The sequence below is a fragment of the Syngnathus leptorhynchus genome, chromosome 21, assembly GCF_054491065.1.
Source record: "Syngnathus leptorhynchus isolate UIUO chromosome 21, UIUO_Slep, whole genome shotgun sequence".
NCBI lineage: Eukaryota > Metazoa > Chordata > Actinopteri > Syngnathiformes > Syngnathidae > Syngnathus > Syngnathus leptorhynchus.
In genome coordinates, this window is record NC_141215.1 from 4681507 (window position 1) to 4707178 (window position 25672).

Here is a 25672-nt window from a genome sequence, read left to right on the forward strand (position 1 = left end):
TTGATGCAGTGCAGATGCACAACGTGAGGTTTGTAACGTGACTCGTTGCGAGGCCTCAAATCCAAACCACCTGGTAAAAAATAATGCAGTAAAAATGTAAATACTGTGGGAAATGGCATGTTTCACACGCCGATGATAATTTTTCCATATCGTTTGGTTTTCACAGACGTGATGTGGTGAAAATTGTTTTGTAGTTTCATAGCGACACCATTACCCAGAATGCACCTTAAGTTTGCGCTTTTTCAAAATGTTGTCAGGGCTACCGATTTAACGAAACACTAACACGTCTTTTTATAACGTATTATAGAAAGTAGTACAACCCCGGCAGTGTAATAAGCATTGATGGCAAGCGAGCATGGGCTGTTGTAGTCCAAATACACCAAAAGAACTACAAGTACCATGATGCATTTCGCAGCTGAGCTCCTCCACTCACATCCGCTTCTCCTGCATAGAAAAGGGACTTGGTGAAAACTGTAACGATGTCAGTGCGGGTTGTGGCAGCAAAAATGGCAGAGGTCGAACTCAAAGACGTCGTCAAAGAACTACCCGCCGACTCTCCGGTTACCCCAACGTCGGAAGGACTTATCGCCAGGAACTACGCGCGCGAGGCCGGTTCCTCCACGGCTACGTCCCCGAGCGCGGAGCCCTCCGTCAAAGCCGGGGAAGGCAGCCCGGGCTTGCTCGCCCCGAATCCCACCAAGATGCCTCAGGCGTCGGCTATGAAGCGGCCGGACCCACAGCAGAACGGCGGCGAGGCGTTTGTCAATCGGGACGGCACCGTGGCCGAGGCCCCGCGGATGAAAAAGGCGAGTTGTGTTTTTCCTCCCTTTTTGCCTTTTCCTCCGAGCGCACGCTGTGTAACGTGTGACTAAGCTAACAATGCTAACCAACAACCAGGCTGATTCAGCAGTGTGACTTCCAGCCATAATTCGAATATTTAATAACATTGAAACTAGTCCAGCGAAGGCTGAACATTATTAAACTTCTTCACATTTGACTGATTATTTGGTGAGCCGTCCAATTGCTGCCAATTTAATATGCGCTGCCATTTTCAAATATTTACATTAAAAAGTAACAACACCGAATAAAAACGCCTCAAATAGTGTCATCTACAAAACTGCTTATAAAATCACCCAATGACTTGTTTCCAACTAACCCACTTTACAAAATATACATTTAGGTCAAAGTACAAAGAATCATAAAGTATCTAGTAATGTTGTAATACTGAACAGTAAGTATTGATCACTTATTGCCATCCTAAAATATGAATAACAAAATGAGTGGTTTTGATTGACACCTGTCATTATGGTCATGGCCCTCTCAGAGAGCAACATCTGGATTATTTGTGATATTTCCCTACAAGGGAATTATTAACCGTGTAATTTAGATGATGCGATGCGATCCACGGGGGATTGTTTTGAAGCAATATTATTTCAAATCCGGCAGGGCAGAAGGTTGTATATTTATAGGTCGCCGTCAACAAACAGCCTTGGACATATATGACCACGGCAGGCCCATGTGTTGCGGTCATCCGGTCCAGTAGAAAGTGGAAAGGAGTTGACAACCGTATTTAATCTCCATCATGTCGCCCTCATGAGAGGATTACAACGCCAGCGCTGTGTTGTTAGCAGGGCCCAGATGTGTGCTGTTTCCATCCCTGACGTTGGTTTTATTGTAACCTGTTGTGCTTGGGACAAATATCAGACCCGCAAGTGGTTGCATAATAAAAGATCATTTGAGAATCCTGCGTCTGCTCATCTGACCACTTCACTATTTTTCTTTTTTTTGGTTCTCCGCAACAAACCATCTGTTACCTAAGGTTAATCATTCTCCATTGCCCTTTTTTTCTGATATTCACCAGGTGCCCCCCCCCCCCCTCCTAAAAAAAACAACAAAATAAAACACAGCAAATTCAATGTAGGATTCTAAATCGTCCCGCTTTGATGTAACGTTATGTCACACGCTCTAAGCTGGCGTTCCTGGTATTGCTTGCCGGCTAACAGGCTTAGTGTGACCTGTGGCTGCCCTACATGGCAAATGGAGTGGACGGAAGGATGGGTTATGTATTTGAAGAAAAAAAATAGCACCCTTCCAACCACCTCCTTGGAGGCAAACTTGGCAAATGGACTGTTGGCCACACTTTGACACGTCTCCTTCTCACTGCACAGATGGATTGTTCTTGTCGGAGAACCGAATCTCCGTTTCAAAATGTCGAGCAGAAAAAAAATCCGTAGCCACCTTCCCTCTGACACGTGTTGCCCAATTGCAAGTGTCTCAAAGGAAATGGAGCGTACCCATGTTTCCAGGAACCCGTGCGCGAGTGTGAAATGTTCAACCCTCTCTATTTCATCACTGACAAACGAGTGTGTGTGTGTGTGTGTTCTGAGAGATGTTAAAATCCGTGTCCATGTGACCAGTGGAGTGGACACAATTTGTAGCGTGACGGTAAGTGCGACAATGGGGAAAGAACAATCGAAAAAGACATTTCTGTTTTTTTTTCCTTCCATTTCTTCATTTCAAGCCAGACAAATTTTCCCACAGTGGGTTTTGCTTCTCCCGCAGTCGTTACATGGCGACCACCAATGAAGTAAAAACTCCTTGACGTGTTTCATTCCCAAGCCATTTAGCCTTTCAGTCCGCTGAAAGGCTCGATTGAGCCATTAGGAGCCCGAAAAGTAACAGGATGGCCGGCCGCGGGTAAACATATGCTCGTATTTGTTACAGCTCAATAACGCAACAGCGTGAAAGCCGCGCCATCCAATGTTTCCACTGCTTAGTCAAACATCTCAACACTGAGTAACAGATTATCCGCAGCGGTGACTTTTGACCGCCGTTCGCATGTGAATTGCCCCTGAGGTTGATCGTCATAACAAACAAAAATAAAAAAACTCAAAAAGGCCGTTTTATTCCTGTATTCATGCAGTGATGTCAGATTCGTGATGTCACAATCACATCAGAGCTTTTTGTTGCCCTGAAGATACATTGGTGGAATAATTAGTTTCTTTTACAGACTCCCACTCCCTATAAGTATGCACTTTTTTTTAACAGATCCAAGATAATTATTTTCTTGACCCCTGAGGTACAGAGTGTGGACCACTAGGAGTACCCAGTTTGAGAACCCCTGGTAGAAATGACTAGAGGATGACTTCCTCCTGGCTGGTACTGTATTAGCGAACGCCCAGTTGACATGAAGCTTCCGGCCATGCACGTGCGAGGCCACCGGTAGCCGTGCATGTACGCGCCCCCGTTGTTTACGAGGCAAGCGCTTGTCGCTGCACATAAATCAGTAGCAGCGAGCGAGCGCTCTTACATCACAGCTGCCCTCGGGGCACCTCACGCTAGCTGCCTCCTCCTCTTTTCTACGGCTGTTGGTGAGGGTGGTCGCCGATGAGGAGCGTCAGGCAGAAATATCGTGAACCTGAGAAGCTAGCTCGTGGCCCATGCTAGCTAACATAGTGCCTCATGAAAATGTTATTATTTTTTTTTTCACAAAACAACTTTATTTCTAGAGCACTTTAAAATCACTGCATAGAGTGAAGAAATAGAAAAACATAGAGGCCCCAACATGGACCCCTGTGGTACACCACCTGACCATATGGCAGGATTGAAAGCACCCAAGGGAAAAAATATCCCAGACTCTTCTTGATGATGCATGCCAGAACCAACTGGGCACCTATAGCGCGCATTATTTTTACCGCCATTGACATCCTATATGGCAGCACGTTTGATTTATTTCTTTTACGAGAATATTTCCAATGCAAGTTGAAACCGAGGACGTTTTATCCCGGACTAGCTGAGATTGCGTTTGATCAGGTTTCAAGGGAGCCGATGCATAGAAGGACGTACCCCCCCCCCACCCCCCCCACCCTTCGCTGTCTGCCTGCGTCTTATTTTAGTGCATTCTTCCCGTTTAATTGTCATGTGGGAACGGCAACTGTGTCATCCGCTGCATTTCACCCCCCCCCCCCCCCCCCCCCAAAAAAAAAAAACTCAAGGCCTGCGCCGTATTCTCGGTTACGCTCTGTGCCGTCCGTCGCTGTTAAAAGCGTGACAGCGCATAGGAAATATCGTCAAATCATCTGCCGTTTATGTAATACCGTTGAGTAACAGATGGCAGAGCTTGAGGATCAGTCTCCCGCGACACCGGACGGATGTCCTTTTTTCACTCGTATTGTCGTGCAAATACACAGCTTTTTGGCCCATCGGGTTGCGTAACTGCGGCTGCAAGGCGGATGAATTTGAATTTACGCTATCTTTGTGAAAATGGCCAGTAGAAACTCAACGGTGGACCAGCTGCTCGGTCAAAGGTTATATTTCCGTAAGGCTCCCCCCGCTTCGTTCCGTGACCCGCTATGTTTGATTAGACTCAGGTTCCTCGTCTCTGTGGGCCGAGAAACCCACGGAGAACCAAGCTCTCCCCTCGTGGGAAGCAAGTCACGTTACCGCCGAGGATCTCAAAATGGGACGGAACCACCCGCAGACAACACAGCTGTATGATTGAAGGCGCGGGAAGCCGTCATTAATTTGTTGACACGAGGCACCTCTGAAAAGTTCCCACGCTTCACGCCTGTTTTTTAGTTTCTCTTTGCCGGGAAAAGCGGTCAAACCTGAAGCCTTATCTGTCAGTTATGTCACTAAACGGGTCAATTTTGCACTGTCAACTAATTTGCATTTTCACATCCACAATGCCGGTGTGAGCTCATGACTTCGGTTAGCGCTTAGCGACAAGCTAGCACGCTAGACCACCTTCTCTATCCAAATCTTTTCCTATCCAATCTGTCAAAGAGCCGCTAATGAATCCATGAGGTGCGTTCACACCGTGAGAACTGCTAATTTATTTTCAATTAATTGTCTCAGCTCCGAACGCTAAGCCGCCGGAACGCTCCACTTCGCACTTGGCCCTAACGAGCGGGCTGATTAGGACACCGGCTCAGTCGTAGCGTGAAATTTGATCTTAAAGTCTAATCGCAGCGCGTTATAAAACGGATTAATACCAGATTTTCGATCAATGCTGACAAAGCTCTTGGCCCGTCGAAGGATTTTGTACTTGAGTCATGCGCTCTGGAACGACAGCTAACCATTGGTAGTATTGTCCTAACTCTTAAGATCCCCAAATGACTCCAAAACTTTGTATTGAACCTTTGCCACTCTCTGACTGTGACCAATCCCAACAGATCCAGTTCGCAGACCAGAAGCAGGAGTTCAACAAACGGCCCTCCAAGATCGGTCGCCGCTCTTTGTCGCGCTCCATCTCGCAATCGTCCACAGACAGCTACAGCTCAGGTAAATTGGTCGGATTTCTTCCGGAATCGCCTCGCCCGATTCGATTCTTTCAATCTTGCTCAATCTTTTTTTCCCCCAGCTGCGTCATACACGGACAGCTCCGATGACGAGACGTCGCCTCGGGATAAACAGCAGAAGAACTCCAAGGGCAACGGCGACTTCTGCATCAAAAACATCAAGCAAGCTGACTTCGGACGCAGGGAGATCGAAATAGCCGAGCAAGGTTTGTGGTATTGTTCTAGAAAATAAAAAACACTCCATCGCTGTCGGTGGAAACGAAGCCTCAGTTGAACTCTGCCGCCTAAACACACAAATACGCACGTGCGTTTTCAGCTTAGCCATGAAGTCTTAAAGGGATTAAACAATTATCTAAATGAATTCCTTCAGGCACCGCTCTTTTTTTTTTTTCTTCTCTCCAGAGATGCCGGCCCTCATGGCTTTGAGGAAGCGAGCCCAGGGTGAGAAACCCCTCGCCGGCGCCAAGGTGGTGGGATGCACCCACATCACCGCCCAGACTGCTGTGAGTAGAGTTTGCAAAGCCACCATCTTTTATTATTATTATTTTTAATGTATTTATACTGTTCCCTCCAGGTGCTGATGGAGACTTTGTCAGCTTTGGGTGCTCAGTGCAGGTGGGCGGCCTGTAACATCTACTCCACCCAAAACGAAGTGGCAGCCGCTCTGGCAGAAGGAGGTGAGAGACTTTTTCTTGCTTCCTGGCCTCTTTCTCAACACGGCAAATCTCACCGTGTCCAGGTTTCAGCGTCTTTGCATGGAAGGGCGAGTCCGAGGACGATTTCTGGTGGTGCATCGACCGCTGCGTCAACGTGGAAGGCTGGCAGCCCAACATGGTAGCAGCGTTTCGATTTTTTTGGATGAACCTTAATGAAGACTTGACACTAATCATTCACTGTTTTCAGATTTTGGACGACGGCGGCGACCTGACACACTGGATCTACAAAAAGTATCCCAACATGTTCAAAAAGATCAAGGGCATTGTGGAGGAGAGCGTCACCGGTGTGCACAGGTAACTGTCGGGTCCTGGTGCCATGTCTCCCTCTTGTGGCGAAAGTGTGCAACTGCTCAGCACACCGCCTTGTTGTTGTTATCAGGCTTTACCAGCTGTCCAAGGCCGGGAAGCTGTGCGTCCCCGCCATGAACGTCAACGACTCTGTGACCAAGCAGAAGTTTGACAACCTCTACTGCTGCAGGGAGTCCATCCTTGACGGGTAGGAAGCCCCGATGCACTCGTAATGAAATCAGCCAGTAATACCGCCGCCGCTCGTTCGCAGTTTGAAGAGGACGACCGATGTCATGTTCGGAGGCAAACAAGTGGTGGTGTGTGGCTATGGCGAGGTAAGCCCCCCCCCCCACACACACACCTCCACATTGACGATGCACGTGGTTGAATGTTTGCCGTCAACACCCCTCAGGTGGGGAAAGGCTGCTGCGCCGCCCTCAAAGCCATGGGCGCCATCGTTTACGTGACGGAGATCGACCCCATCTGCGCCTTGCAGGCTTGGTAGGCCGCGACCCGGTCTGTTGACTTTCCCGAGGCCGCTCTTGACACTTGGCTATTTTTTTTTTTTGCCCAACGACAGCATGGACGGCTTCCGGCTGGTGAAGCTCAACGAAGTCATCAGACAAGTGGACATTGTCATCACCTGCACCGGTGCGTTGGCTTCTTCTCCCTCTTCATGGAATTTCCACAAATTTGGTTCATAAGAGCTAGACGGTCACCTTTAACTATATACCGCATCTATTTATGTCACAGTAATTAAACATTAGAGTTTAATTAACCCATGTCGGTCTCTCATGGCCGCCATTTCCCTTGTCTGATTAATTTTTTTTCCCATCAGGCAACAAAAACGTGGTGGTGCGAGAGAACTTGGACCGCATGAAGAACAGCTGCATCGTCTGCAACATGGGCCACTCCAACACTGAGATCGACGTGGTCCGTCACCAACTCCAGCTCCCGTCTTTGAATTTCGAATAAATATGACATAGTAGTAATCGTCTTAAAAGCCCGTCGGCTTTCGTAACGCAGCCGCCGAGTGATTGAATAAGGACAGATGAGTTATGCGCTGGTTGCCGTGGTAACCGCATCTTTTTTTTTTTGTCGCCAATTCGCAGGCCAGTCTGCGGACGCCCGAGCTGACCTGGGAGCGAGTGCGCTCGCAAGTAGACCACGTTATCTGGCCCGATGGCAAGAGGATAGTCTTGCTGGCCGAGGTGCTCGCTCACGTGCGCTTTGAGAAATCCCGATTTGTATTTATTGTTTTTTTTTTTTTCTCGTCTGTTTCGCAGGGTCGCTTGCTGAACCTCAGCTGTTCCACCGTGCCCACGTTTGTGCTCTCCATCACGGCCACCACCCAGGTAGCGTCGCCGCACTATTGCCAAGCTTCTTTGGGCCAATTAGGAGGACTCATTTTTGTGTTTGCTCGGCCAGGCCCTGGCTCTGATCGAGCTCTACAACGCTCCAGACGGACGCTACAAGCAGGATGTTTACCTTCTGCCCAAGAAGATGGGTAAGGTCGCGCGTAGCGTTTGTAGCCGAAGAATGCGAGGAGAAACATTTCACGCCCGCTTGTGTTTAGATGAGTACGTGGCCAGCCTGCACCTGCCAACGTTCGACGCCCACCTCACCGAGCTGAGCGACGAGCAGGCCAAGTATCTGGGCTTGAACAAGAACGGACCCTTCAAGCCAAACTACTATAGGTAGCGAAATTAGCGTAGCTACTGATTTAGCAATTTTTGTTTCTTTTTCCAAATTCTAAATTATTATTTTTTTTTTCTCAAGGTATTAAAGAAGTTTGAAGGCGGGGCCAAGAGGAGACGGCAGCACTCCCCAAAGCGCACAGAACCTACAAGGCTGTCAAGGTGGAGGGGGGGGGGGGGTCTCGGGCCGTGCCTGAGGAGGCAAATGTTTAATTTATTCCCACTTGTTAATATCGGCAAAAAAAAAAAAAAAACAAGGAGGGCGGCTCCTTCTCTTCTCGGCCGTCTGCTCGCTCCCCGGGAAGACTTGCCTCTTTTTTTGTTTTTAGCTGCGCGTCGCCATCCTCCCCTCCCATCGCCACGCCTTTTTATCGTTTCAACAAATGTGACAATATATATGCTATATAAGAAAAAAAAAATGATTTAAAAGAAAAAAATGGAATGAAGATGAAATTTTGTGTTTTCCCCTCCCTTGTTATTTTTGTAATTATTCTTTTATACTTTGTTTTATTCTTATTTTATTCCAGGGGGGACGATCCATTCTTATCCATTTGATTTTTTTTTTTTTTTTTTAAGTATTTCTTAACACACGGTCGGTTCCGCCTCATTTACTAGTAAGTCCATTTTTAAAAGGCAGATTGGATTTTTCCGGCCGTCACTCAAACTGCCTCTCGGCTTCCGGATGCTCACATGTGTTTGGCATTTCGGAGATCAACTTTATTTTGGACCATAATGTATTCAAAGTGATCATTACATATTGTATAGTTACATATTTGTATAGAAACGTCAAATTTTCTACATTTCTCTCCCTCTCATTGTCTTCAATCATGTCATTGAGATAAGCAATTAAATATTCTAATTATGTGTAATAAATGTACATATATGAATGAATACTGTGATTATATCAACAAACATACCAAATTATACTGAAAGTCGGCTTGGGAACTAAAAGCATCCAAATTTGATTTTTAAAACATTTTGTTTCCACGCCGAAATTCTTCTTTGGGAACCAACGTCCCTTAACTACTTTTCATTCTGCTCAAATTCAAAATGCGTGCTTTTGTGCTGTACTGAATCTTCTCCTTTGTGTGATCTGACAAGTGTGTGGCCTTGAGAGACTGCTGATGATAATGTGTGTGTGTGTATCTACGTGTGTATGCGTGCTTCATAAACATCTGCCTCAGGATCCAAGCCTGTGCGTTTGAGGGTGGGAGAATTTCCGTTTTTGTCAGCCTCAAACTGACCATCGACCCCGAGGGTGGGTGGGCAGGGGTGACACCAGCATCGTGTATGTATAGAATATACACATTCTATAGGACAGCCTTTATAAATCCTCGGAAAGAAAATCATCTCATGTATTTATTGTTGTTAAAAAAAAAATTAAAAAAAAGTGTTGAAAATTCCCAAACCTCTCTTGTCCATAAAGGACGCAAAGTGATGACGGTAGATGACAAGCAATAATCTGTAATCTCCAATAAAGATGTAAAGAAAAAAAAAAACTCATCCTTGTTTCTCCTCATCATCTTTGTTGCTTTACTATAAAGTATTCAAGGGGAATTTTATTGCTATTTTTGGGATGTTAAAATTTATTCAAGTGCTCCTTTCCGTAGTGATTTGTCTAGCCCCGCCCTCGCTAGACGTGCGTGGACGACAAATCCAACGCCCGTTTTTAAGCAGAGAGGCGGGGGACGCGAAAACGAGAAAAGAGAAACTCCCCACTTGTCCTCTTGCCGGGGACCGTCGTCTCTCGTCCCCCCCTTCCCGTTTGTCCTCCAAAACCTTCCTGCGAGATGCAGACGGAGGACTTAGAGGTCCCTCTTCTCAATAACCTTAACGACAACGGCGGCAGGTTGAGGTCGAAAGGGAAAGATGTGTTCAAGGAGCAGCAGAAGGAGTCCGAGGTGGGTAAAAGCGAGAGGCGTTCGCGTAAGTCGGAAACGGCAACATTTTACCTTCTCCCGTGGTTGTTGCTGGGGAGCTTTTTTTTTCTTTTTTTTTTCCGGGACAGCTGCGCCTCTGTTTCTCTAAAACATACATGCATGGCATGCAGACATGCACACTTGAGAGGTTATTTTGGTGAACGTCTAAAAATAACCCTGCAGCGTTGCTCGACGTGTAGACTGCAGGTGGTGAAATGTGGCTGCGTGCTTCATGGATGCCATCTAATATTTACATTCGTAAATTCACCCATATCATGTGTCAGGAATGATTCTAAGATTAAAAGTGTTGTGCTCTACCTTTGTGATATTTTGACCTAGTTTGAACATTGCAAAGGTCACATGATTAATTTAATTTGAAAGGAGAATAATGGATAATCCTTCATTGACGTCACATGAATAGCTTCTTGTGTGTTTTGGTACAATTACTTGTACCTTGTATTACATCTAAATTGTTTTTGTAATTGCTTTTAATTATTTGTTCACATTTTTTTCTGTCTAATGAAACTTTAGAAAACAAAAGACTAAGCAAAGAGTGAATACGTATTGGTATCTGAAAAAACATAATTTATTTAAAAAATATAACTAAATTGAGGTATTGTAATTGATCATTTTTTATAAATAATTTTTTTTTTCGCATTTAACAAAATATGAATTTTATATAAAAAAATATAGTTCCTATTCGGTTCCCTAATATTGGGGCCTAATTCCCTGTTGGAGTTAAGTGTCTTTCCATTGCCCTGGAAAATAACTAGGTCTGTCCATCTGTCTGTCTGAGGTCCACAGGACAAAGTCATTTCAATAGCTATTAACCTGTTCCGTTTTTCTTTTAACCTGTTTTTACTGGAACTCATTTGCATTGCCCCGAGCAGATGGAGGCTTACTTCCTGCTGCACTGGCTTCACTCTTCTTTGACTTCCAGAAGTAATTTTAGTCTCACCATTTTTACAATTTAACATCTGAGTTTGTTGCGTGTGAGCACGGTAGGCGTTGCTGCTCTTTTGTGTTTTCTTCTCACTATTATTTACTTTCTTGGCAGAACTCCATGGAGTCTCCCAACCTGGAGTTTGAATACGGCGACACCGACACCCTCACCGTCGAACTCTCAGGTATCATTTTTGACAAATCTATTTATCAATATAATTTTTTTTTACTTAATCTACAAATGACAGCAGATTTATCAATTTAAAAAAAATGCAGACTTTGTTTTGCTTCTCTAGCATATTTGTGCAGACTTGCGATCCCGACCGACAAGTGTTCTTACACACTCGTAAACTTGTTCGACATCGTCGCGTCTAACGAGCGTTTGCCCGCGTTTGCCCTCGGGCGCAACGTGTTCCCTGTGGTTTTCCCTTTCGTCGTTCACATTGTTGTCCTTGCCAGAGTTGTACAGCTACACCGAGGAGCCCGAATTTGCCCTGAACAGAGACTACTTTGAGGAAGACTTCAAAAGTCACGGTATGTGTGTGTGTGTGTGGTTTCAAAAAATGTTAAGCCGATTTGCTTTAAGATGATGGAACTCGGCGTTTCAAAGCGCTGTGGATTTTTAAGACGTTTGAAGTCAGGACTTGATGTTCAGACCTCCTCCTCATCATCATGTGTAGTACCGTTCAAAGAGCATAGGGGTCGATATTTCACAGACGTGTGTGTGTGTCCTTGAGAATGACCTCGTCGGCGTCTTCCGCAGCCCGAGGCCGACGATGGATCGATGTGAGCGCGGAGGAGCGGCGTGCGTACGTGATGAGATTACTGGACGCGCTGGAGGTGACCGACAGGGACAAGAGACTGAAGGTGGCCCGGGCCATCCTCTACCTCGCTCAGGGTACGGCGACTCGGCGACTCGGCGACTCGGCGACTCGTGTTTGTGTGTGACCCGTGTTTCCCGCGCAGGTGTGTTCGACGAATGTGACGCCGAGGCGGACGTGCTCCGCTGGTCCAGGCGCAATGTCTTCCTCCTCTACGACATGGGCATCTTCACGGCCCTGCTGGAGCTCCTCAGCATGGAGATAGAGTGAGACGCCTCGGCGTCATTAAAAATATCAACGTCCATTATGACGCTGAAAATGTTTTGCAGTAACAACCAAGCCTGCAGCAGCGCTGTGAGGAAGCCCGCCATCTCGCTCGCGGATAGCACAGAGCTCAGGTGAGCAAAATGGCCGCTTGCGTTCATTCTCATTCACTCATTATTTTACGTGTTTCTCTCCAGAGTGTTGCTCAGCATCATGTACCTGATGGTGGAGACGGTTCGAGTTCAAACGGACGACGACAACCCGGAGTGGCGAGCGACCAGGGAGGCCTTCAAGAACGAGCTGGGTGGGCAAAAACGATTAGCACGCTTGAGTTTGCTAACCATTAATCGTGTCTTTCTCCCACTCAGGTGCGCCGCTGTACAACGGCGAACCTTTTGCTCTGCTTCTGTTCTCCATGGTGACCAAGTTCTGCAGCATGAACGCTCCACATTTCCCCATGAAGAAAGTGCTCCTTCTCCTATGGAAGACCATTCTGGTTAGTCCCATTTGAATTCAATTATTGTTCATTCAGAAATTCAAAAGAAATTCTAACGCCTCCTCTTCACCTCCATTTCCCAGTTCACCTTGGGGGGCTTCGAGGAGCTGCAGGAGATGAAGATGCGGGGCCGCCAGCGTCTCAACTTACCGCCGCTCCCCGAGGACAGCATCAAGGTGGTGCGGGCCATGAGAGCCGCCTCGCCGCCCGCCTCCGCCATGGAGCTCATCGAGCAGCAGCAACAGCAAAAGAGGGGGCGGCGCAGTCGCAGGGTACGGAAAAAACGCCCGCAAGCCTCATCCAGATAGGAAAGTAGTCATTGGTGTCAAGGTCATTGACTCGAGCTGGTTTGATATGAAAAAGACAAATGGCTGACACGGCAGCATTAACACATCATACACACTGACCAGAGACTAATTTTTTGGGGTTTGTTTTCATTCCATTCTCGAACCGATCCGATGCTAATCGGGCTGAAATGAGACTCGCCCGCTAACTGCCCTCATGGTGTGTCACTTGTGTCCCCACAGAGTGCCTTTGTTGATAGCTTGGAAGGAGACAGTCCCTTTCCCAAGAAGCAGGTCTTTACTCGCAAGTTCCCTCTTTAGTTTCTTTTCCTTTTTCTTTTTTTTTTCTTTTTGCATTTCAAATTTTTTTTTTGTTGCACTCCTGTCCCTCACCTCTGTTTGCGTTCTTCCCTTCTCTCTCTCTGCATACATATATATAATTAAAATATAAAGCAAATGCAATTATTGACAAATACAATTATGATTTTAATTGGCATTAATATTAGAAGAGCTCTTCTCACTTACCTCGAGCCTTGTCTTTCTATATTCTGCTTTTTTTATTTATTTATATATATCATCCAAACCACCTCAACGTGTCTTCTTCTTCTCCTTCCTTCTCGTCTACCTGCACAGTAGCCAGTTTGAGATGCGAGGCTGCCTTGCTAGCTTGTTTGGCCCACCGTCCTATGAAAGCAGTCGTAGCCCCGCCCCCCCACCATCACCACCACACAATCATGCACTGTAGACACTTAAGGGTCATGGAAAAAAAAATGCAGTCATCAAAGAGGTGAGCTGATGCTTTCAGATATTCAAGCGACCGGCCACCTCCTTGATGGAATGCGGTTGACCCAGAAACAAAAACGTCTCACCCCACGCTGTTATCTTAGCTTTGGCTAGCATGAAGACTGAAAGACGGCTGTGCTTGCGTGCATATTTGCATGAGTGTAAACCAAAGCATCTTGTTATTGTTTATGCCCCGCCCACCCCCCCTGCCTCCCTCAGCCACTAGTCAAACAGGACAGCCTGGACACGTACAACGAGCGGGACCCCTTCAAGAACGACGACGTCCGCGACGAGGAAGAGGACCCCGAGGACGGCGACGGCGGCATGGAGGGCGAGGTGGACCCCTTGGACCGCGATGTCATCATCCAACCTCCGCCTCCTCCGCCTCCTCTCCGGCCTCCCGCGGAGAAGGTCAACTTCCCCAAGGGCCTCCCTTGGGCCCCCAAAGTTAGGTACATAATCAATCGAAAATGTCAGATTGGTTGGAACGAAAATGCTATGTTGACAATTGAGCTGGCTGACACGTTCACACCCTGAATTTGAATGTGTGAAGATTTTTTTTTTTTTTCCTTTCTCAGCTTCATCTCTAGCAATATGCTCTCCATGTGTAGATCCAAGATTCCTTAATCAGGACTACTGTAGATAATTACATTAAAAAAACAAATATAAAAAACATTAAATATATATATTTCAAAACATTAAAACATTATTTTCAATAAAAAATGGATACAACCAAAAAATACTATATATATAAATTAAAACATTATTTTCAATACATTTTTAAAAATGTATAAAATAAAAAAAATGGAAGAATTTATTCCAGAATAGGCAAACCCAATATAATTCATCATAAGTGTCTCCCGCAGGGAGAAGGACATCGAGCACTTCCTGGAGAACAGTCGGAACAAGTTCATCGGCTTTACCCTCGGAAAGTCAGTATTCAATCACCAGCGTTTATTGATCGCTATGCCCCTAATCGATCCGAGACCGAATTTTTTTGCAGTGACATCGAGACCCTCGTAGGCTTGCCCCGACCTATCCACGAGAGTGTCAAGACTCTCAAACAGGTTTTTGATTATTACATTAATCAAATTCAAGTTATTTCAGTGACCATTTTCGACCTTCTCTCTTTTCCCCGCAGCACAAATACGTGTCCATCGCCGAAGTGCAGATGAAGCGCGAGGAGGAGCTACAACAGTGTCCGCTGAGCTTGGTGCGTTTCTCATCAACTCTTACTCGACGCTGGTTTACAAACGATTCTCACCACGCAGGGCGAGGAGGAGGTGGACGAGACGCCTGCGGAGATGCTCTACCTGGGCATGCTTCCAAACCTCTCCCAATATGTGGTGAGTTTTGGAAATCAAAAGTGATCCAAATGCGTGATGGTGAAAGCACGTTTGGCGTCCCGCGTTAGATCGCCCTCCTGAAGCTACTTTTGGCCGCCGCACCCACCTCCAAAGCCAAAACGGATTCTATTAATATCCTCGCCGACGTGCTGCCTGAGGAGATGCCGTAAGTATTGGGACGGATAGGCCAGGTCATTTTAGATTAAAATAATGAATTTTACAAATATTTTTTTTCTTATTGACATTGGATCTAGTGACATTTTACGATTCCCTGCAGAATCACAGTCCTCCAGAGCATGAAGCTGGGCATTGACGTCAACCGGCACAAAGAAATCATCGTCAAGGCCATCTCGGCTCTGCTGCTGCTCCTACTCAAACACTTGAAACTCAACCACGTCTACCAGGTGACGCCCGCGCTAACCTTTAAAGTTGAAGTGAAGGCGTGTTCCTTTTTAGAGTCAAGAAATACAATTTTGAAAATGACTCTTTCAGTTTGAGATTGTCTCCCAGCATCTGGTGTTTGCCAACTGCATACCACTCATCCTCAAGTTCTTCAACCAGAACATCATGTCTTATATCAGTGCCAAAAACAGGTAGGCTGGATTTATTAGTTTATTTATTTATGTGTTTGTTTTTATTTATTTTAAAATAATATTTATTTATTTATTTATTTATTTATTTGATCACAAGTGCTACCCTTGTGTGTTTTCTGCCCAGCATATGTGTTTTGGATTTTCCACACTGCGCCGTCCACGAAATGCCCGAGCTCACCGCCGAGAGCCTGGTGAGTCCAAACGCCTATTTGAGTTTGATTATGTTACGCTCATAAAAAAAAAAAAGTTACTGCGTTATGGTGTTTGTTGGGTTCTCAGGAAGCTGGAGACAACAACCAGTTCTGTTGGCGCAATCTGTTCTCTTGCATCAACCTGCTGAGAATCCTCAACAAGCTGACAAAGTGGAAACACTCTCGGACCATGGTCTTTGTTTTTCTACTGTAAAATATGTGCCTTGGCGCCTCTCCTCACACTCCCCACCCCCTGTCAGATGTTGGTGGTCTTCAAGTCAGCCCCCATCCTGAAGAGAGCCCTGAAGGTCAAGCAGGCCATGATGCAGCTGTATGTGCTCAAGCTACTCAAAATCCAGACCAAGTACTTGGGCCGCCAATGGCGGAAGAGCAACATGAAGACCATGTCGGCCATCTACCAGAAGGTCCGCCACAGGCTTAATGACGACTGGGCCTACGGGAATGGTAAAAAAAAACAAAAACAAAAAAACACCGGTAAATATATTTGACGCTCCAAGTGATGATGTCACCGCCCTGCCAGACATCGACGCGCGGCCTTGGGACTTCCAGGCGGAGGAGTGCGCCCTTCGCGAGAACATCGAGAAGTTCAACAGCCGGCGCTACGACAAGAACCGCAACGGCGACTTTGCCCCGGTGGACAACTGCCTACAGAGCGTGCTGGGCCAGCGGGTGGACCTGCCTGACGACTTCCACTACAGCTACGAAATGTGGCTGGAGAGGGAGGTGTTCTCGCAGCCCATCGAGTGGGAAGGCCTCCTGGTGGAACCGTGACGCAAAAACACGACGGCTTTGAACGCTCACGGACGAGCTAGCCAAAAACTGAGGTAGCGTTTTTTTGTTTAGTTTTTTTCCACCGGCGATGGTAGCTTTGGTCTCCACTCTAAAATTAAATTATGACGTCGTTGGTTTTGAAAAAGACCACGGGGATGAGAGCAAACATCGTAAAGCAATTTCTCCTTCCTCTCTTAGCTCTTTTGAAAACATGGGTGCTGCTTTGACCCCTTTGATACTTGTTTGTATATATGTCTGTGGTAAACTTTGTAGTGTCAAGTTGTACATCTCGCACACAATTTTGGAATTTGAAGTGATTTTCTTTTTTTTTTTAAATGTGTTTTTTTTTTTTAGGAGGCAGGATGAGGATTTTAAAAAGCAGGGTGTCCTAAAAACTTTTGACATTTTGTAGACTAACAACATAATGTTCCCAATCACATCAGCTCAATTGACTTACAGCAGGAGATGAGTTACCCGCCAGCCACTCAACAACTGCAGAATACAAATAATAATTAAAAAAAAAAAGCTTGCTGTTACCTTCACAAGCACATTGTTGACACAATTTGTTCTTTTCTCTACCTGACCTGCCAACTATAAAAGCTTCAGGGCAGTGAATCACACGCACAGAGCACAAGCAAAATGGTCACAATGTATTGTTTAATGTCGTATTGTATTTCAAACAATTCTCTTGACGTTCAGTCCGGTTCACAAATACGCGTGATCACTCCCCCCCCGCCCTCTGTTTTTATTACGTCAAAATCTATAAATAATAATATACATGTAGAATCTCAGGTTTCCACAGATCTTATATCGCAAAGGTTTGATCATTTTTAGCTCCTGGACACTTGCACATTCTTATACTGAACTTTGTTACAGTTGTGCCAAATATGAGTGGCTTTTTAACTTTCTCACTCTCACCTTCGTTTTCATGCTGTTTTAAAATGCCAAATGTTATTTATTTTCTACTTCCAAAGTGTACAGTCTATGAAATTAGACATTTAATGTATCTAGTAAAATATTTCAAATGTAATATTATTGTGGCTATGACCATGACATATTAGCTGAGTGGGTATTTCAGGGGGTATGTGCAATTACAGATCAGCAGAGGCTTTATTCGAGATATAAGTGAATAAAATGACAGTTCCATATTAAACTTTTTTTTTTAAAGTGAATTGCATCTGTGCCTGATTTTCTTTTTTTTTTTTTAAATATGCAGTGTGTGGGGTGCAATTATGACTAAGGAGAAAATATAGCACAATTATCATGGAATAAAAAGGCTTGCTTTCTGGTTCTCCAGCATATGTAATTTTAATTTTTTTCCACATCTTATATGACAACTATTAAAAAAAAACTTTACCGGAAGTGAAAACTTTGACCTCCACATTTTGACCAATCAACGACCGGTAAGTGCCTAGCAACTTCCTCATGCGGTATTTTGTGTTGTTTTGTTTTATTTTGTTCTTATAGAGTTCATTTTTTATCGTGACATTTCCCTCTAACACGTCACTTAAACGCATAGCTCAAATTAAAATCTCCTCCACTTTTCCTCAATGAGGAAGAACCAAGAAAGCCTCTTATTTCATTGGAAGCCGGCCGGTAAGCATTTTAGCACAAGCCCTTCGTGGTAAATTAATACACCGCTTCGTTAAGCGGCGCGTCAAAAGTTTTGTCTTTCTTTATTTAAAGTTTTGGAACAAAAAGGTTTGACTTAGTTTTGCTTCCACTGTATTTGCTTTGAAACGTGTTTAGAACCGAGTTTGGCATTGATTTTCGGGTTTCACATAATTCCCATTTCAAATTTGACACCACACATCCTCAGAGTGCACAAACCTTGTCATTTATTTTATGGTGTGCTGATGGTTGATTTTGTTGCTGGTTCTGTCGACAGAAAAATGAGTACAAGAAGAGGTGGGAAGCCCAACAGAGGAGGAGGGAAATTTAACAAACCGAGAGGGAGAGGAGGAGGAGGAGGAAGAAGAGGAGGAGGAGGAGGAGGAGGAGGAGGAGGAGGAGGTAGAAAAGGAGAAAGTGGCCGCTGGGATGATGATGACGATTTCACCCTTTGTTTTGCACCCCAGCGCCCATCCAACAGGTATAAACCTTCAGTGAGAAGATTGATCTATTCCGTCATAAATCTGTATTTTCACCTCCAGACACGACAAACCACAAAATAGCGGCAGCCATATCAGGAATGGCAATCCCGGACGAGGAGGTGGAGCTGGAGACAAATACAACCATACACAGTGGGCTCCTCCCAAACCCTTGGCAAAGAACCGGACATACGCCAAGGCGAGTGACAGCAGGATGCCCGAAACCAGCAGCATGCCTATGCAGAAGATTTTTATGACCAACAAGAACCAAAAACTCGTCAAGGACCTGCTGTGCGACTTGAGGACTGGCAACTTGGACGAGCCCGCGTAAGACCAGCGTTTAACATGAGGAGCATTAAAAACACTTTAAAAACATTGCTCTTATTTATGTCCTCAGTGACACCGGTTTGAATGATTTAAAAGAGGAGGAAGCAGAGGAATACGATGAGATGGACCATCGTGAGGAAGGCCAGTTTTGGACCACCACCGACGAGCCTGTGGAGAGAGCGGCGAGCCCGGAAGAGTACGAGTCTGACAATGAACGTCCCTCAAGCGAACCTGTCGTGTCCTTGTTTGCTATCGGCAAACTCAGCAGGTGATCGTGTGGCTCTCCCAAATAGTATTTTAGTTACGCTCTAGCAGATTCATACTATAATTTCACCTTTTTTTTTTTTTTTGGGGTCTAGGTATGGCTTTGATCGTGAACGCAGCAAGCAGGCACTGGAGTCCTGTGGAGGAGATTTCGGTATTACATTGGAGAAACTTCTTAATGAGGTTTACACTGAGCGCTACGGACAGGAAGCGGTTTCCAACGCGGTCCCCTCTGCCACGCCCATCGACGAGTGCCTGAACCAGAGGCAGGAGGAAGCCTTGGCGCTGGCTGCCATTTTTGGTGACCGTTTCCAGGAGCGCATAACCAATTCAGTTTGGGTGGTAACCTTGGAGCCACCATTCCTCACAAACAAGATAGAAAAAAACTACAGCGAGAAGTCTTCAAAAAATGTCTGCCAGTTCTACTTGAAAGGAAACGCCTGTAGGTACGGCAGCAAATGCAAGTTCAAGCACCAAGCTCCCGATAAAGGCTCATCTGACCAATACGGGCCAGCTCAGACCGAGATCAGCAGTTATTCTCCTCCGGATTACGAACTGGAGATCCGTTTTCCCAAAGGGAACAGCTATCCGTCTCAAGCACCGGTCGTGGCCTACAGTACCAACGACGAGTCGGTCGGCGCCGCCGGGAGGCTCAGCGTGACCGAAAGGTTATTTGGGGAAGCGCTGATGGCCGCCCACAACAATGAACCTGTGGTTTACACTCTGGTCAGCGTGTGCGAGGACGAGACCACAATGAAGGAGCTGCTGGGGGTCGTGCATCATAAATACAGCAAGCCACCGCCCGTTCTGGTTCCCCTTATCTCGGTTGCCCCGGCAAAGCGGAAAGTCGGGACCAGCAAGGCTTTAGTGGAAAGCGTCTATCCCAGCAGAAGGACCACACCGCCAGTAGACCGTGAGGACACTATTCCGAGAAGCAAATACAATGGAAGCAGCCGGGGACCTAAAATTCAACCCTGTGGTACGCCATTCGAGAGATTTGGCTCTGTCACAGAAGTCAAAATCTTAAGGATGGGCATTTTCTAAATTCCGCCGTGTCTTTCATATTTTTGTCAAAAGGGGCCGGAGAAGCAGATGAGCCAGAAGACAACGAGGTCTCCGCCGTCCTCGTCGAGAACGTCAGCTCCGTCAACCTGAGGAAGAGGGTGACCAATAATTCCAATCTACTGCAAGAGAATGGCAAGCTGTGCAGGGACTTCGCCAAGAAACAGGTGCAGACACGAGGAAAAAAAAAAAAAAAAAGCTTCATCTGCGTTTCTGTGCTAACGACGCGTTATATCACTTGATAGTCCTCCAAAAGCTTCAGATCAATGCTGGAGCAGAGGACGAAGCTGCCGGCTTGGAATGAAAGACACAACATTATGGAACTGCTGGAAAGCTGTCAAGTGTTGGTCGTCAGCGGTATGACGGGGTGAGGCAGTGGACAAAATACAGCCTCGCGTGTCGTCAAACGACACTCTTCAATGAATGTTGGTCTTCTCTGAAGGTGCGGTAAGACCACTCAGATCCCCCAGTTCATTCTGGACGCTTCCTTGGCCGGTCCGGCCGATAAGGTGGCCAACATCGTCTGCACTCAGCCGCGACGAATCTCCGCCACCTCGGTGGCCAGGCGGGTGGCGCAGGAACGCGTCGAGAATCTCGGGCGCTCCGTGGGCTACCAGATTCGCCTGGAGAGTGTCAGGGTGTGTTGACATTTGCATGAGCAAAAAGGAATGAAAAAAAACAATTTTTTTAATCTCCCCACTCTCACTGCTACGTTTAGTCGTCTGCCACCAGGCTGCTTTACTGCACCACGGGAGTGTTGCTGAGAAGATTGCAGAGCGACGCGGACCTTCAAGACGTCACCCACGTCATCGTGGATGAGGTGCACGAACGCACGGACGAGAGGTCTGAAAAATAGATGCTCACTTAGGGCAAGGTCCCACCTCGTTAAAAAAACAAAACAAAAAAAAACTTCAATTTCTATCTTTGCAGTGACTTCCTCCTTTTGGTCCTCAAAGACCTGATTCTTCAGAGACCTGACTTGAAGATTATCCTGATGAGCGCCACACTGAATGCCAACCTCTTCTCGGAATATTTCGACGGCTGTCCTACTGTACACATACCTGGTAAAAAAAATAAAATCTTTTGCAGCCATTTTCCTATCAGTGAATATTTATAAATCTGTCCAGGTCACACTTTCCCCGTGACTCAGTTCTTCCTGGAGGACGCCATCTCTTTGACCCGGTTAGTGCTTCTCGATGGATAGAAGTCTGAACGAGTGGCTTGTAATCATCTCCATCGGTGTTTTCAGCTACGTGTTGGAGGACGGGAGCCCTTACATGCGCTCAAGCAGGCAAAACTCCTCGGCTGCGAGTCGGCAGGGTGGAAGGGGAGCGCCAAAGGGCATCGTGGACACTTTGGAGGGGGACATGTGGAACTTCATGTCTTTCACTAAAAAGGACTTTGTCAAGGACTCGGTGCCTGACCAGCAGCTCAGCTTGCAGGAACTTACGGTTAGATTCAAAGGTGAACTCGGGGAAAGGCGCCGTCGCTATGGAGACGACGTCATAAACCCGACTGGTGTTTTTGCTGCCCGTTCAGGTTGTAAAGCGTCTGTGCTGAAGACCATTGGCGCCATGGACCTGGACAAGATCAATATGGACCTGATAGAAAGTCTGCTGGAGTGGATTGTGGATGGAAAGCACAGTTACCCCCCAGGTAAGAATCACTGAAGCGGGGGGTCAAGTCACGACTTTGACGCTTCTGGCGGGCTCCAGGTGCCGTGCTGGTGTTTCTTCCCGGCCTGGCTGAGATCAAGATGCTTTTTGAGCAGCTGCAGTCAAACAGGAAATTCAGCAACAGGCGCACTGACAGATGCGTGGTGTACCCGCTCCACTCCACAATGTCCAACGAGGAGCAGCAGGCCGTCTTCAACCGCCCGCCCGAGGGCGTCACCAAGATCATCATCTCCACCAACATCGCCGAGACCTCGGTCACCATCGACGACGTGGTGTACGTCATCGACTGCGGCAAGATGAAAGAGAAAAGGTGACTTTGCCACTCTCGATCGTGGAAGGCTGAGTTCGGGTGGATGCCTTTGTCGTGATAAGTGTCCCTTTTCAGCTACGACGCGTCCAAAAGCATGGAGAGCCTGGAAGAGTCGTGGGTTTCACGGGCCAACGCGCTCCAGAGGAAGGGCCGGGCGGGCCGCGTGGCCTCCGGGGTGTGCTTCCACCTTTTCACCAGCCACCGCTTCCGACACCATCTGGCCGAGCAACAGATTCCCCAGATCCAGAGAGTTCCCCTGGAGCAGCTCTGCCTCCGGTAGATCCATCTGTCCTGCTCTCCGCGAGCCAGAATCACACTTTGCTCCCTTCTGCTTCCGACAGCATCAAGATCCTAGACGTGTTCGCCGAGCAACCGCTGGAGGACGTCTTCCGTTGCCTCATCGAGACGCCGGCCACGGGCAGCTTGGAGGCGGCCGAGCGACGCCTGCAGGACCTTGGCGCCCTGACGGCAGAGGAGAAGCTCACTCCGCTGGGCTACCACCTGGCCCGCCTGCCCGTCGACGTGCGCGTCGGCAAGCTCATGCTGTTTGGCGCCATCTTCCGCTGCCTCGACCCGGCGCTCACCATCGCTGCCAGTCTCGCCTTTAAATCACCTTTTGTAAGAACCCGTTCGGAAAGGCGTCGTTGGAGGGACGTGTGCTGATCGCTTTGCTTTACTCTTCAAGGTCTCACCGTGGGGCAAGCAGGAGGAGGCCAACTTGAAAAAACTGGCTTTTGCCGTGGCCAGGAGTGACCACCTGGCTCTGCTGCAGGCTTACAAGGTGTTCATTTACAGATGAAACAGAGTTGATTTGAGCTTTTATCATTAGTTTCTTTTGTCTTTTTGTCTTCTAGGGTTGGTGCAGCGCTAAAAAGGCAACCAAAGCGTCTGGCCACGGTTATTGCCAGGAGAACTTCCTGTCCGGGCGGGTTCTGCAGGAAATCGCTTGCGTCAAGCGGCAGTTTGCCGAGCTGCTTTCCGACATTGGCTTCATCAAAGAGGGGCTGAGGTCCAGGGACATCGAGCGACTCGGCTCCAAAGGCTCCGACGGTGTTCTGGAGGCTACGGGCCCCGAGGTATCTAGCGCATCCTAGCTACATGCATGTTGGATTTACTCGAATGAAATTTCAAATATATTCTTTCTCTTCTAGGCCAACCTCAATGCGGACAACATGGACCTCATGTCTGCCATGTTGTGTGCTGCCCTCTATCCCAATGTGGTGCAGGTACTTGTGCAATCATTCACATAAATGAAAAAAAAAAATGAATCAGGTGACGTAAAAATGAAAATATCTTTGCGCTGTTCGGTGTCCAGATTAAAGCCCCTCAGGACGTTTACAAGATGAGCGTCAAAGGAGCGGTGAAGGTGCACCCCAACGAGCTGCACTTCCTGACCAAGAGCGACGGCTGCGTCCACGTTCACCCCTCGTCCGTCAACTACTCCGTGAGTGCCACCACGAATCGAGACAAAGATGGAGCGGGCCGACTCGAGCGTGTGCCCCTTCTGCGCTAAAGTTCCGCCAGTACGCCAGCCCCTACCTGGTGTATTTGGAGAAGGTGAAAACCAGTCGGGTCTTCATCCGGGACTGCAGCATGGTGTCCGTGTACGCTTTGGTGCTCTTCGGAGGCGGTGAGATCAACGTGGACATGCGCAAGGGCCAGTTTGTCATCTCCCTGGACGACGGATGGATTCGATTCGCTGCCGATTCGCACCAGGTCAGCGCTCAGCTCATTTATTTAAAAAAACAAAACAAAAAAAAACACTTTTTCATGAGGTTGCGCTTAATACAGGTGGCGGAGCTGATAAAGGAGCTGCGCCTGGAGCTGGACCGCCTGCTGGAGGACAAAATCCGGAACCCCAGCATGGACCTGTGCAGCTGCCCCCGCGGCTCCAGCATCATCCACATGATCGTCAACCTCGTGTCCACTCAGTAACCCTCTAAAAAAAATCCATTGTTGTTTACAAACGTCTTGGGTCCCGACAGCATTTTTTTTTTTATATAGATTTATGCTGCTATTTCACCATGGTAACATTTTTCCATTGTAAAAAAAACAACAACAAAAACAATCATTTGCTATGCATGATGTGGCAGGTTATGATTTCCAGGATCCATATTGGATGCCTTGTCCCCAAAGTGACTGCATGCTTTTTATGAATGGATTTGCATGCTCGCAATGCGACCACCAAGGGCTTCTTGAATCGGGGAGTCGCCAAAGAATTTGTCTTAAGATATTTGAAATAAAACAAGCAAGATACTTTTCTTGGCTTTTATTTGCATCTTTGGTTCTTTGTGACATTTTGTTGGTGAATCTTGTACAATTTTGTGGGAGAGGCCAAGTCAGTCCAGTATGTGCCGTTACCATGACAACGGGACATAAACAAACGAGGAGCTGATCGAAATCCTTTGTTGGCATATCAGCAAATGCAAAGAACTGGTGAGCTGTTTTTGTGGCCACTCTCTTGCTTTTAAAAGACATTCAAAAAATTGTAAAGTTTTTTAATCTTAGATCAACTGATTGTGGAACTCACCTCCACCTCACCAAATAACCACACTTTTTTCCCCCCCGCCAAGGCTACCAAGACCACCCAAAAGAAGCCAAGAAACGGTCCAGCCATCTCGTAAAAATATATGTAACAGTCCTGTGAGTGTGATAAAATGTTTCAGACACTGTCATTATTCCTGCGTATGTATATATGAACTATATCAACGGCAAGCTTGTTGCAAAACGCTGTGAAATAAATAGATGATTTGCACAGTGCATATTCTTGATGGAAACATCTTCCACATTGGTCACTCGGGGGGCTTCTTCTTAGCCTCCACGTCTTTCTTGAATGCCTCGATTTTTTTGGCTACGTTGGGTACCTTGAAAACAAAATCCAGTGCAATACAGACAAATATAGTTAACACTGAAGAATTGGAGCTTTGCTAATAAACTTACGTCGTAGTTCTGAGCGAGGTACATGCCCACAATGTTGCCCAAGGTGAATCCTGCCTGAAAGATGATCACATATTAATTTTAAGAGCATCAAGCAACCTTCGGGTTCATAATCATGACACTGTTGATCTTTTAGTGTAACAATTAGCCATCGTTTCGACTCCCGTTAATGGTTGAAGAACTAAAAAAAAAAAGACTTAACTCACCAAGAACTGTAACATAGTGCAACGTTAAAGGCTTAAAGGTGGTAGACTTAGTTAATTTGAAGAAAAATAATTAATGTCCGTGTGTCAAAGCTAGGCTGTCAGAAGCGGAGCTTTCACTTCCGGTGTTACAGGTCAAGTTGCTCCCACTTACCCCGTCTCGAGTTACGACTGTTATGATAAGGCGAGTTGCGCACTTTTGTGTTTCGCGACTGCAGATTCGTCACAAGGGACTTCGAAATTCCCTGATTGCAACACTGTTCAAATTCTCAATAAAAAAAACACTGAAGGACTGGCTGCAGGATTTTGTTTAATTTATTTTAAACGTGCATAAAAGTAAGCATATAGGATATCAATTTATTGTAAACGTG

The 25672-nt window shown here is 46.6% G+C and overlaps 4 protein-coding genes across 9 annotated transcripts; 3 read left to right on the forward strand and 1 right to left on the reverse strand.

Moving 5' to 3' along the window:
* Positions 1-432: 432 nt before the first annotated feature.
* LOC147040270 (S-adenosylhomocysteine hydrolase-like protein 2) lies at positions 433-9500 on the forward strand. Of its 3 annotated transcripts, none has more exons than XM_085901733.1 (17): positions 433-806; positions 5175-5283; positions 5363-5506; positions 5703-5803; positions 5875-5977; positions 6040-6134; positions 6204-6310; positions 6396-6512; positions 6576-6639; positions 6717-6805; positions 6885-6955; positions 7143-7237; positions 7417-7515; positions 7591-7659; positions 7733-7811; positions 7881-8001; positions 8084-9500. In XM_085901733.1, exons 1-17 carry the CDS (start codon positions 480-482, stop codon positions 8088-8090), a joined length of 1797 nt encoding a protein of 598 aa, XP_085757859.1. In that variant the 5' UTR covers positions 433-479; the 3' UTR covers positions 8091-9500. The 3 variants fall into 3 exon arrangements, with proteins under 3 accessions (XP_085757859.1, XP_085757860.1, XP_085757861.1); XM_085901735.1 differs by lacking the exon at positions 433-806 and adding an exon at positions 1898-3159; XM_085901734.1 differs by lacking the exon at positions 8084-9500 and having other exon boundaries at positions 7881-8005.
* A 170-nt stretch (positions 9501-9670) lies between these two features.
* Positions 9671-17646, forward strand: strip2 (striatin interacting protein 2). Its single transcript, XM_085901732.1, is given in 22 exon segments — positions 9671-9902; positions 10978-11047; positions 11322-11396; positions 11626-11760; positions 11829-11949; positions 12013-12081; positions 12145-12251; positions 12316-12443; positions 12527-12715; positions 12971-13021; positions 13730-13962; positions 14377-14442; positions 14514-14577; positions 14652-14723; positions 14782-14856; positions 14925-15022; positions 15134-15260; positions 15349-15449; positions 15574-15640; positions 15729-15836; positions 15838-16105; positions 16182-17646. Coding segments are annotated over 22 exon segments (2586 nt in total). The 5' UTR covers positions 9671-9791; the 3' UTR covers positions 16433-17646.
* Positions 17647-17796: 150 nt separating this feature from the next.
* dhx57 (DEAH (Asp-Glu-Ala-Asp/His) box polypeptide 57) lies at positions 17797-24957 on the forward strand. Of its 4 annotated transcripts, none has more exons than XM_085901728.1 (22): positions 17797-17835; positions 18321-18524; positions 18586-18849; positions 18920-19117; positions 19209-20092; positions 20191-20342; positions 20421-20542; positions 20618-20813; positions 20894-21018; positions 21106-21239; positions 21303-21357; positions 21425-21639; positions 21715-21831; positions 21891-22161; positions 22237-22437; positions 22503-22779; positions 22847-22942; positions 23016-23237; positions 23313-23387; positions 23477-23605; positions 23677-23877; positions 23953-24957. In XM_085901728.1, the coding sequence occupies exons 2-22, from the start codon at positions 18325-18327 to the stop codon at positions 24094-24096; spliced, it is 4278 nt and encodes a 1425-aa protein (XP_085757854.1). In that variant the 5' UTR covers positions 17797-17835; positions 18321-18324; the 3' UTR covers positions 24097-24957. The 4 variants fall into 4 exon arrangements, with proteins under 4 accessions (XP_085757854.1, XP_085757853.1, XP_085757856.1 ...); XM_085901727.1 differs by lacking the exon at positions 17797-17835 and adding an exon at positions 17846-18028; XM_085901729.1 differs by lacking the exon at positions 17797-17835 and adding an exon at positions 18072-18133.
* stmp1 (short transmembrane mitochondrial protein 1) lies at positions 24416-25460 on the reverse strand. The gene is made up of 3 exons (XM_085901736.1): positions 25305-25460; positions 25102-25155; positions 24416-25025 (listed from the first exon to the last, which is right to left on the reverse strand). Exons 1-3 carry the CDS (start codon positions 25317-25319, stop codon positions 24954-24956), a joined length of 141 nt encoding a protein of 46 aa, XP_085757862.1. The 5' UTR covers positions 25320-25460; the 3' UTR covers positions 24416-24953.
* Between the last annotated feature and the right edge of the window lie 212 nt (positions 25461-25672).

What these genes read in the sequence shown, in the direction of transcription:
- LOC147040270 (XM_085901733.1), top strand. Translation starts at nt 480, where the DNA reads ATGTCAGTGCGGGTTGTGGCAGCAAAAATGGCAGAGGTCGAACTCAAA. An exon ending in CACAGACAGCTACAGCTCAG is followed by an intron (nt 5,284 to 5,362) that starts GTAAATTGGTCG and finishes TTTTTCCCCCAG; the next exon opens with CTGCGTCATACACGGACAGC. An exon ending in TGGTGTGTGGCTATGGCGAG is followed by an intron (nt 6,640 to 6,716) that starts GTAAGCCCCCCC and finishes AACACCCCTCAG; the next exon opens with GTGGGGAAAGGCTGCTGCGC.
- stmp1 (XM_085901736.1), bottom strand. An exon ending in ACCTCGCTCAGAACTACGAC is followed by an intron (nt 25,026 to 25,101) that starts GTAAGTTTATTA and finishes TTTGTTTTCAAG; the next exon opens with GTACCCAACGTAGCCAAAAA.
- dhx57 (XM_085901728.1), top strand. Translation starts at nt 18,325, where the DNA reads ATGAGTACAAGAAGAGGTGGGAAGCCCAACAGAGGAGGAGGGAAATTT. An exon ending in GGGACTTCGCCAAGAAACAG is followed by an intron (nt 20,343 to 20,420) that starts GTGCAGACACGA and finishes ATCACTTGATAG; the next exon opens with TCCTCCAAAAGCTTCAGATC. An exon ending in TCGCCTTTAAATCACCTTTT is followed by an intron (nt 22,780 to 22,846) that starts GTAAGAACCCGT and finishes TTACTCTTCAAG; the next exon opens with GTCTCACCGTGGGGCAAGCA.